General features: G+C 43.6%; 3 protein-coding genes across 8 annotated transcripts; 2 read left to right on the forward strand and 1 right to left on the reverse strand.

Annotated features, from left to right (window-relative positions):
* On the forward strand, window positions 1-3,546 carry LOC117222583 (syntenin-1). Of its 3 annotated transcripts, none has more exons than XM_033474354.2 (8): window positions 1-1,193; window positions 1,485-1,549; window positions 1,621-1,812; window positions 1,874-1,984; window positions 2,068-2,303; window positions 2,381-2,534; window positions 2,618-2,727; window positions 2,802-3,546. In XM_033474354.2, the coding sequence occupies exons 2-8, from the start codon at window positions 1,499-1,501 to the stop codon at window positions 2,878-2,880; spliced, it is 933 nt and encodes a 310-aa protein (XP_033330245.1). In that variant the 5' UTR covers window positions 1-1,193; window positions 1,485-1,498; the 3' UTR covers window positions 2,881-3,546. The 3 variants fall into 3 exon arrangements, with proteins under 3 accessions (XP_033330245.1, XP_033330244.1, XP_033330246.1); XM_033474353.2 differs by having other exon boundaries at window positions 4-1,168; XM_033474355.2 differs by having other exon boundaries at window positions 11-1,168; window positions 1,621-1,806.
* A 310-nt stretch (window positions 3,547-3,856) lies between these two features.
* brun (trafficking protein particle complex subunit brun) lies at window positions 3,857-8,566 on the forward strand. Of its 4 annotated transcripts, none has more exons than XM_033474344.2 (12): window positions 3,859-5,027; window positions 5,114-5,387; window positions 5,459-5,657; window positions 5,725-5,936; window positions 6,004-6,202; window positions 6,273-6,687; window positions 6,770-6,990; window positions 7,066-7,423; window positions 7,493-7,649; window positions 7,733-7,910; window positions 8,000-8,223; window positions 8,294-8,566. In XM_033474344.2, the coding sequence occupies exons 1-12, from the start codon at window positions 4,090-4,092 to the stop codon at window positions 8,483-8,485; spliced, it is 3,567 nt and encodes a 1,188-aa protein (XP_033330235.1). In that variant the 5' UTR covers window positions 3,859-4,089; the 3' UTR covers window positions 8,486-8,566. The 4 variants fall into 4 exon arrangements, with proteins under 4 accessions (XP_076377289.1, XP_033330235.1, XP_033330236.1 ...); XM_033474345.2 differs by having other exon boundaries at window positions 5,117-5,387; XM_076521175.1 differs by having other exon boundaries at window positions 4,888-5,017.
* A 37-nt stretch (window positions 8,567-8,603) lies between these two features.
* On the reverse strand, window positions 8,604-10,966 carry Pif1 (Pif1 DNA helicase). The gene has a single exon (XM_033474352.2). It carries the CDS (start codon window positions 10,658-10,660, stop codon window positions 8,804-8,806), a length of 1,857 nt encoding a protein of 618 aa, XP_033330243.2. The 5' UTR covers window positions 10,661-10,966; the 3' UTR covers window positions 8,604-8,803.
* Between the last annotated feature and the right edge of the window lie 133 nt (window positions 10,967-11,099).

The following is an 11,099-nucleotide window of genomic DNA, read 5'->3' on the forward strand; positions in this document are numbered from 1 at the left end:
GCCGGGTATGGTCCTGAAGTAAGAAGTGTTCAATCTAATGTCGGGCAAAAGGGTCGATTGACCCGGCTCCGTCTTGACCGTGGGCACTTGTCGTGGATTGTTGCTGGCGTTGTTGCTGGAACCGTCCATCGTTACCGCAGTCTCGGACATCATGTTACGTTGCCTCGCGGCTGATCTACCCGCAGTTTCGGACGAAAGACGGAGGACGAAGACGAGGACGAAGAGGACGATGGTGTGTCCGTCGGTGAAAGGCACCGGTACGACGCAAGGCACCACTAGAAAACGACGAGAAGGGAACCGGTACTGGCAAAACCGACTCCAAAACACCTGTTGGTTCACCACGGCCCGCACGCAGGCCTCACCACTGAATACTACCTACGTATTAACCAACGACCCGCTATTCCCCCACCGTAATCTATTTTCCCCTTCCTCGCCGAATTCCTTCCTCAACTTGTCAACTATCAAGCCGAAGCGCGAGAAACCAATCGCCACGTTCTACACGCTTTCCGGTTCCCTCGTTCCATCCTTTTCCTCGGTTTTCTCCTCAAAGCCTGTTCCGAATAGATTTTCGAGCTATCAATCCGCCGTCGAACGCGTGGCGGATTACATCGCGAAGCGCCGCTGCGTTAAACCTGCTGTTAAACCGAAAACGAATTTCTTCGAACAATTCCCACTCCGTTCCCTTTCGATCTCTCTTGCGAGTTTCGTTTCCCTTCCTCCCGTGCGACAGACTTAAGCACGGGTTTGTTTCTGGCAATTTTATTGGAAAACGAAGAGATTTCGCGTGGCAACGTTTGAAATTCAAATTGTTTCGCGGGCCTCGGAACAGCGGCAGCTAAGGGGACGTCTGATTGGCGCGCGGTATCTCGATGGCGGCCATCCTGTCACATGGTCGGGACTTCGAACCAATTGTTCTTTTGCAGTAATACATCATAGAAACCATCTCGAGCCAATCGGTTCGTCGTTCGAAGGGAAATGTCGTTGATAGCGTTCTACTTCCCGGATCGGTTTACTCATTGTTCGAAGCTTATCAGCGGTGGGTTTCCAGGGATCTCGTCAACGTCCAAGTTCTGCAACTTGTTTTCCCTTGCACGAGACGGCGGGATCTTGATCGAAACTCTTTCACCTAGGGAAACAGCTGTGGTAGTTTAGTCGTTGCGTGCGAAAGGTATAATTCTGAATTTTATTCGTAGGTACGTACGTGTTTACGTGCAAAGTTTCATCTGTGTACTAAATGTCCAGCAGATTCATCGCATTGGCATGCAGGCGATCGTTCACTGAATTTCATCTTGTTTCGTTTATTTTGCGGCTCGTGCATGTATTCGTGGCTCGCTCTATTATAACGCTTCTGTTACATATACCGTAATAAATAAATATACTCCACTTTCGCTCATTTCTTTATTTCTTACCTACTAAACTTACATGGCTATCATCGGGCTTAACAATATTTTATATGTACATAAACTGTGTGTATATACTTACAGAATAAGTGTACAAAATGTCTCTGTATCCTACACTCGAGGACATGAAGGTGGACCAAATGATAAAGGTATACCATGGTTGTATTGGAATGCTGTTGTATTAGATTATGAGATTGCAACATATTCTCTTTAATTGCAGGTTCAACAGCAGATAGAGTCACAGTACAATGTTCCATCGGTGCCACAAATACAGAATGTCCCATCTGCACCACCGTACAGTTCATCCATGGTATTGTATCCTTCGTTGGGAGAATACATGGGATTGGAACTGATCAGGGAAGCGTTAGATGAGAACATACCTGAATATGCTCTTGCAACTAATAATGTAAGTGTAAGTAATACCTGTGATTCTTTGGGTCAAGGATATCTGAAAAATTAACTACATGTTTTAGATGACGGTCAGTGTACCTGAGACATCCGGGGCCCTTGCCGGTATGGTTGCACCATTATCTGGCCAGTCTGTAGGATTACAGAGGGCAAATGTTACGCATGGCATACGGGAGGTAGTTAATCCCTAAGTTTAAATACACTGCAGATGTTCGAGGCTCGACTTAAAAATTAAAATACACTCTAATGCCTGTTGTAGTTAATACTATGCAAAGATAAAGATGGTAAAGTTGGTCTGAGGGTGCACGCTGTGAACAACGGTATTTTCGTGTGTCTCGTAAATCAAAATTCTCCTGCTGCACTCGCCGGTTTGCGATTTGGCGATCAAATTTTAAGTATTAACGATGTCTCCGTCGCTGGATACACAATGGAACGAGCCCACAAAATGTTGCGCGAAGCCGATGTTAACGGCATCAGAATAGTACTACGCGATAGGTTGGTTTATTTCCATTTTCAAATGAAACAAACGGAATTAAGATCGCTCACGCGAGTTTACGTTCCATTCGTTCTAGACCATTCGAACGGACACTAACTATGCACAAAGATAGTTCAGGTAATATCGGATTTCAATTTAAAAATGGACGAATAATCGCCCTGGTTAAAAACTCTTCTGCTGCGCAAAATGGCCTCTTAACGGACCAACAAATCCTAGAAGTTAACGGAAAGGTATTGTGCCACGAATTTCTCGATTAGCGTTACATAATTACATTGATCGTGATTGATAAAACTTAATCGATTTTACGTTTTAGAACGTTGTTGGTTTGAAAGACAAGGACATCACGGCAGAGATTAAAAATGGCGGAAACGTTATTACGATAACGATTATACCATCTTATATCTACGATCATATGATTAAAAAGTGCGTACAAAAGTTGCGGTGTTAAATTTAATCGAAGAAGATATAATGCATTAACTTATCATAATTCATTTCAGAATGAACCCCAGCTTACTGAAAACGTTTATGGACCATTCCGTACCGGACGATCAAGGTAGATTGTGTACGTTCTTCTAAAGAGTTAATACTTAAAGTATCCTCGTCTTTGGTCGATTTCTATTTTGAAATTCAGATTTAGATTTGATGTATCAGTCTCGATAGGACAAGCACTACGTGTACAGTAGTCATACACCTGACACTGTTGTGACTACAAACGATTTAAAAAAAGAAAAAATTGCCAATGAAATTATTCGAAGTCTCGCACTCTATCTTACATTTCTACGCATTTATTTCTTGATATGCACAAACTTTAATTACGCAAAAGAACAATTATTTATTGACGCAACGTTAAGTATTTACATTCTACGAATAACTTCGCCAATATATTGTTATCTATATACAAAATAGATTTACAATTATTTATAAAAATCTTGTAGCTTTAATTGATCACGTGTTAGAGGCAAGTTTACAATGTATAATTAAATTTAAAATCATGTGCCCAAATAATATAAGTTATACCACTTAAAAGTTTCTATAACGTTAATGGTTCTCTATACGATTTTATTTTGTAAATAATTATGTAGCTCGTTTATCAATGTTATCACGATTTTTACTTTACGATACTCAAATGAACGTTCTAGATGATATATCTTTTTCCTCGTTAATGTGCTGTGCCAACAATTAACGATTGTAAGTTATATGGTTAGGTGGTTAAGGTGGAAATAAAATGTTGTACGCAAATAAGTATTGAAAAGGTATTGTTCGTAACCCAAAGTTATCGCGTTACCAGATTCATTGTTGCGACAATGTCTTATAAAAGAAGTAGGGTACACACCTTTTCGGCATCCTGTGGTCTACGGTTGTCTCGAGCATCGATCGATCACAATTATCAGTTTAAACGATTAATTAATGTTCACAAGTTAAAAAGGAAAGGCTCCTCTTCCTTGAAACACTTGTTGGCGCCATTCCTCTTTCTCTGCGGCTACGACTACGGTGGCAGCACTATCGTCAGCCGATCAAATCGAGATGAAGAAAATTATGCATGATCTGTCATGCGCAGGTTAGGTTTCCAAGATGGCAGTTTTGTTTTAGTTTTCGTCTGGATTGGTTGCGTATCGTAACAGTTATCAAAGTGACATGTAACAGTAAATAACAGTATCATGCATAAAAAGTTTAATCGTGTCGTTGAAGAATTATTGTATCAGAGTTACGTTGGGATAAAGGAAGTTCTTGTCATTTATGTAAAACCGAGTACTTGAAGGTACCATTAGGCAGCGAGTGACATAAATGCGCTCTGCGATTAGTGTTATTTTGTCGAGCCCGGTACCCGACAATAAAATGTCTCATCCTGACTACGAGCAAACCGCTCACGACCACGCAGCTTTGCTTTTGCTGTTGAGACCGATCGGTACGCAAATCAAGCAGAAAACTGTTACTAGGTTATGCGAGAGGATCACTAAGGCAGGCAGCCGATTTACCGTGGTCGATTCGACCGGCGGTACGCGGGAAATCCTTGCCAGATTCGTCAAGGAGCATCCCGTTGAAAACAACGACTGGGGTGACTTCCAAACACACAGAAAATTACTGGGATTGATTACTTTCGGAAAATACGATAATCAAGCAGAATTAAACGAATTATGTAGAATTCACGAAACCCTAAAAGTAAAGTACACCGCCACTCTGTACGATTCCCGTGTCATTCTTTTCGGTCCAACCGAATCGAGTAACAAACACGAACCACCAGCTTCGTTCAGTACCCCGTCAAACTTTAAAACGCGTGCTGTATTCTATGGTGACGAGATGTGTCCTGATTTAGAGGTTCACACCATGGAATGTCTGAACTCTTTATTCTGGATTTTGGAGTCGAAAAGACTAGAGAGGTCCAAGGAGAAAATAGACAGAGTTTCTCTTTTGTTAGCACCATTCGAGAAAAAAGATTTCATAGGATTGGACCTGGAGTCTAGAAACAATAGAAAGAGATGCGTCGGCCGTATGACCAAGCATCTAGGCGACTTATGTTTACAAGCTGGACTTCCTGCGGATGCTCTGAGCAATTATAATAATGCAGCCAGCACACTGCAAGCAGTCAACGATTGGCTGTGGCTAGGAGCGGCGTTCGAAGGCTTGTGTGCAGCATCTGCTCTGGTATTGTATCCAAATATGTGCAGAAGTCTTCCATTACAAAGAAACTCTTCCCTTCAGGAAGGAAGTCCAGGTAAGCAAAGGTATGTATAGGTATATTCAAGCTGCATCCACGAATGGCAAACGTGTAATTCTCTTTGAAGGATTGTTAATGGATCATTTTATATAGAAGGGGTTCACAGGCTGTTACTACATTACCATTGCCGCCCGCTATAGAGGTGGTGAAAACTAATATGCCGCATATTTTGTTACCCGAGGAGATGTCGAAAAAGTACCGTGAAGCAATAGTTCACTATAGCAAATATCAATACGCTGGTATAATCGAAACGGAAGCCAGTTTTAAAGCCACGCGAATCTCGATAGAGCAAAACTGTACTTTGCAGGCTGCCTCGTATTTAAGCAACGTTGTACTTATAAATTTACAGTTAAGCGAACAGGAAAAAGTATGTAGCACAAGCAAACGAACCGACGCAATCGTTAGATGGAATACAATTAAATGGTTCCGATATTACAGATCGATCGATTTACTACGTTATCGGATTTATACATGAGCTTTGGTTTCGTAAGGAAAGCATCGTTTTGTTTAAGATTGGCTGCAACGCGCCACGTATCTCAAAATAATCCGAATCCTGATTGGCAACAGTGTTATAATTTAATGCTGCAAGCCACATCCGGATTTAAACTGTCTTTAGATCCCGTTGACATGTCTCCCGGTAATTAATTCTTTTTCCTAATTCCGGAATAAACGAATCAATTTTTAGAGAAACTTTGTTCCTGTAGATACCCATAAGGGTTGGCCGTTTATCCAAATTAAAATGATAAACGATCTCGTTGCTGCTGCTAATCGTATGGGAAATCCAGCACTGGCAACGAGACACGTGACCTTTCTACTCCAAACCATGTACAACTATTTGACCCCGAGCGAACGTAGAGAGACCGCTTTGCAGCTTCAGAATGTCTCTCAGCAATGCGAAGGTGCTCCCGTGCCTCTCGTAAGTAAGGAATTTAGGAAACTTCGTGGTAGGATGAAAGTAGAGAAGAGTTAAGGTCTTCTGATAGGTTTTAGATAGCGGAACGGTCATACCACCTGCCAATTTAACGAACATTCCGAAAACGAAGTCGTTCGTTTTAAAGAATATGCAACCGCATCTTCAGCCTCAAAAGATCGAAAGGATCAAGGAAGATCATGGTCCGTTTTTATTCACGCCGATTAATTTTGGTTCCTTAGAGAGGAAGAACACGTCGAAGAGTAAAGTCGGTGCGTTCTAGTTTCGATCGTACATAGTTCAATAAACGCGAGATGCATAACTTCAGTCGAACGATTACAGATTATCTGTGGGTGGAGGGTGACATTTGCGAAGTATCGATGCAGCTGATCAATCCGCTTCCTTTCGAGTTGCACGTCTCCAATATGAGACTTCTCACGAACGGGGTCGTGTTCGAGTCAATTCCGGAAAGTATTACGCTTCCTGCCGAGTCAGGACCGATTGCGGTAACGTTAGCAGGCAGGCCTAAAGAGGTCGGTGACCTGGAGATCCTCGGTTTCAGTACTCATACGTTAGGGGTGAAATCGAACTGCAGATTACGATATATGGAGGGGATGCCGCATCCTCAGTACACCGTTGAGGTTGTCCCAGCTCTACCAAGAATAGAGGTAGCTACGAGTTTACCTCAAACGGCGAGTTTCAGCACCGGCGACAACATCGTTACTAGCGCGAGCACATCGTTGTACGGTGGCGAAAGGTATACATAATAGTATTTAGAATGCGTTGGAGCAATACTTGGTACGAAGGAGCAGTGGTACATTTCTGTATTTTCGCTGCAGCGCCGAATGCACCGTAACCATTACAAATAGCGGACAGGTTCCTATCGATACTATCGAGTTGTCGGTGCAATCCACGCTGGACACTATCACGGAAAGCAAAATCTTCAAATGGAACGACGAAAGCTTGAGGAAGCAATTACCTCTTCAGCCTGGGGTTAGCGCGAGTCTGACCTTGTACTTGCACGCCGCTACTGACTTTATAGCACCTACGTCTCGCAATGGTAAATAGTATAACCGACGGTTGGCGCTCTCATAATCGTGCACGTATTTTAATCATACGTATATATTTCCTTTAGATATTACCAGCAGTACATATCTCAGTCAACCAAGCAGTTTAATGTCTCAATCCGGTCACAGCTCTTTACCATCCAGATTAAGTTCGCCGTCGCATACGAAAAGACAGTCCGAGTTGACTTCTTCGTTCAGATCGGGCTTCAGTTCTCAATCTGGTCATTCGTCTTTGCCAAGCTCGCGTTTATCGAAGTTGGCCGTGCCGTTGCACGCGTCGAACGTTGTCGAGGGCCAGTTGAAGATCAAATATTCCGGCGGGGCCGGCCTACAGGCCGGTTATTGTCGCACCTCGTCCGTTTTTGTAACTATAGAAATGTTGCCCAGCGTGCAGATCACAAACTGGGATGTGCTTCCAGCGGAAACGTGAGTGGTCGCAACGTTGAAACGACGTTTCAACGCGTGGCGCTAAAAGTTTTCAATACGTGTTTTCAGGCCGTCGCAATTTTATCTTGTACTAGACTTGACGAACATGACCAATCATGAAATGGAATTGCACTATACGCAAACGAAATGTATATACATGGAAGGCAAGGAGCCGTGTCGAATTCCAGTACCGGTCGATCGCTGTCCGCTCAACAAATTGTCCATGGTAATAAAGAATTTCCTGCGCACCGGTTGTTTCTGCATACAACGCTTACGTAGTATACAGTTCGCTTTTCGTTTGGATCGCAGTTAAACGGGGCCGGCGACATTGTAGAACTACAGAAAGTCTGTTCCGAACATATCGCCTCGTTGGTTGATCTACAGTGGCAATTATTGGGTACCGACGCTGTCGGGAAAGCGTCCCTTTCTGGAATCACGCTTACGCAAGACATGCTGGATCTCGTTCGAATGAGTCCTTTGCAGTGGGGTACATCATCAAATAATTATAGATTTAATCAGTGTGTATAATTCTCACCAGTGATTGGATTAACGGGTGCGGTTGCACATCACTTTCAGAAATCAAAATAAACGATGCGATCGTGAAGGCGCAGGACGAGCTCACGTGCAATTTAGGCGAATGCGTGAACGTCGGCGTAGGGATATGCAATGCATTGGAACATCCCTTGAGCGATCTTATACTGTCTATAAACTTTTACCAAGACCATCACAACGGGGTGAACAATTATCAACTGGAAACGAGGTTATCCATCGCTGGCGCGAATAAAGTTATGCTACCAGTCGTGAGTTATTTTTCTCTCGAAGAAACATCGAGAATCAATGTTCGTTCTGTATGAAAATATTATCGTTCAGTTGCAGGAATACGGAAGGATCTATCACGAATGTCGCGTAGTGTTCTTCACGGCAGGTCAGTACAAAATAGATATTCAATGCAGCAGCACAGAATCGGCATCGAACACGCCGGTGCTTTGCTCAGAATTAATTAATGCTGGTCACACGTGGCGTTACATACCGTCGATAGAAATAACTGTCGACGATTGTTAGCGTGTGCATGGCAAACGAATCCGCGAATTTGTAATATTTGTAAAAAAAGCAACAAATAAATGTACCTATGCCTTGTTATAATTAACCGTGTAGAATATGTTACAGTAATTGATAACGATGAAACTGAAGAATATTTTTAATTTTTTAAAGGGTCATTTACAATAAGAAATTTGTATTTAGTCGTCGCTACGCGAATCGCTTGCTAAAAAAATTTACACTGAGATCGTCTTATAAAGTCTAGTTTCTGTAATTTAATTCTATACGTCGACAAAAAATAATACTTTCCACAATACAACGCTCGAGGTTACGAACTTAATGCTACCAGATCTTCTGTTTTTTTCCTAAAGGAATCATTTCCATTTCTTGCAAATTTCGTCGGAATCTTTTGTAGAACACGAGCACGTCCGAATCGGCCCATACTTGTTGGCTATTAAATTCTAAGATCCTCAGGGATTGTAAACTTTGTGCCCTAGACAATGCTACATAGGATTGCCCAGCATCAAAAACTCTTGCCAGACACATTTCGACGCAGTCCAAAGTTAACCCTTGACTTTTGTGAATGGAAAAGGCCCATGCTAAGTTCAGCGGAATTTGTTTTCTTTGAACAATGGAACCCGATGTAGTTTTTAAATTCCATATCTGTAGTTTCACGTGATACGGACTACCGGATTTAAACTGAACTACCGGTGCACCATTCTGAAAATTAACGACCACGCCTCTCGCTCCATTTACCAGGCCACCCGATACATTGATATTTTTCAAAAGCATTACTTGAGCCCCTACTTTCAATACAAGCTTTCCAGGAATAGTCAACTGTTTATCTAATGTCTGCGTCATGGAGGGATCACTGTCCTGAGCCACGTACGTTTTAGACTCACCTTTCAGCCTGTTTAATTGGAATTCGTTAATTTCTTCCGCTTCCTTCACATGAGAACATAGTCTGGTTGCCAAAATTCCGTTGGCCTCTATCTTTTGTTTAGCTGTCGCTTTAAGGGTTTCTGCCATGCTGTCCGTCACTCTACCTATTCTTATGCTATTCAAAATATTGACAAACTCGGGTTCGCTTTGTCTATGGACGGTTTTCAATTCGTAATTGAAGTGCACACATCTTTCCCACGCGCTACTTTGAAAGCAAAACTTGACTTGCTTCTCCCTCGGGCCGATAGGCGGCAACTGGAAGAAGTCCCCGCACAAAATTAATTGCATTCCGCCGAATGGCCGTTCGTTTCTTCGAATGAACCTAGCAACAGCCTCTATCTTATCAAAATAATCCGCGTGCACCATAGAGATCTCGTCGATGATTAAATGCTTGGTTTTCCTCCATGAACCAACGCAATTTTTGGCAGCCATCTGGTAACATCTGTCCAAATTCGCGGTGCCCAGACCAATCCCGGCGAATTGATGCAAAGTAATTCCACCGATGTGGCAAGCAGCGACTCCGGTACTCGCCGTGGCCATCGTAACGTCCGGTGGCAGGATCGCTATAATTTTCTTCAAGAGAAACGACTTTCCGGTTCCCGCGCTGCCGGTGAAAAATATATTTTTACCAGCGAGCACCGCGTCCAAAATTCTGCCCTGTTCTTGCGTGATCGTGCCGGTCGTTGGATTCTCGTAGAGCTTTTTCGCCTGGGCGAGTTTCGGGGCATTTTCATCGGTGCGTCTCCTCTTCCTCACGTTGCTGGGCGACGGGGTGGTGATCGTCGCTCGCGACACGCCGATGGCCTTCTCTTTGGCCCTGTTCACTTCGGCGGACGTCGCAGGGCTGACGTCCTGAACGCCTCCGTTCGGTTTGTTAGAAAGCAATCTCTCCTTCAACGGATTTTTCACCGTTTCTTTTTCCGACTGGTTCGTGATCTTCACGTAGATCGTTTTCAGAAACGTGATCAACTGCGCCGTAGGCGCGTTCGATAAAAACATGGTGCAGTTGTCCTCTTTGAATTTGATCGAAGCTTTCCCTTCGGTCATAAATTTATTAAAAACAGAGATGGATTTCAGCGGCAGCCTCGCCGTCGTGTTTCCCTTTTCCGCTTGCACGTCGATCAGCATCTCGCGAAAATTGTTTCGGATCAAGCGTAGAGTCGCCGATCGATGATTCACTTTCTTCAGCAAAGAACCCTGCGAGTTGGTCCGCTCTATTGTCACCGAGCACGTCACCGAACAATTATCTTGATCCATGTTTACTAAGGATGATATCGCCCGGTCGGGCTGTGTTATCGTACAGACGGATACTTTTTGAACGTTCTTCGGTGCATCGGACGAGTAGATCGCAGAACTGTCTCGAAAGGATCGTACCCGCCGACTGTCATGTATCGTCGCGTTCGACCGATGTTTTGGCGGGAAGAAACGCACGACGAGGCCACGTTTCACGGTGGTGTGCAGGGAGTAGGGAGACGCTCTTGTTTCTGCGGCTTGCCAACCATACGGTTTGTCCTGGCGTTCCGAAAATGTCCCCTAGAATTAAATCCCCACGAAAGGAACTCGTGTTCCGAGCTCGAGAATGTAACCGCCGGATACGAATTTCTATCCTCCCCCACCGTGAATTTTGAGATTTTGTGCCTCGGACATCGTTCGAATCTGCGAACAATTCGATCCTTATCTATTTGTAGCACGAAAT

This window comes from Megalopta genalis, chromosome 4, assembly GCF_051020955.1.
Source record: "Megalopta genalis isolate 19385.01 chromosome 4, iyMegGena1_principal, whole genome shotgun sequence".
NCBI classification, from domain to species: Eukaryota; Metazoa; Arthropoda; class Insecta; order Hymenoptera; family Halictidae; genus Megalopta; species Megalopta genalis.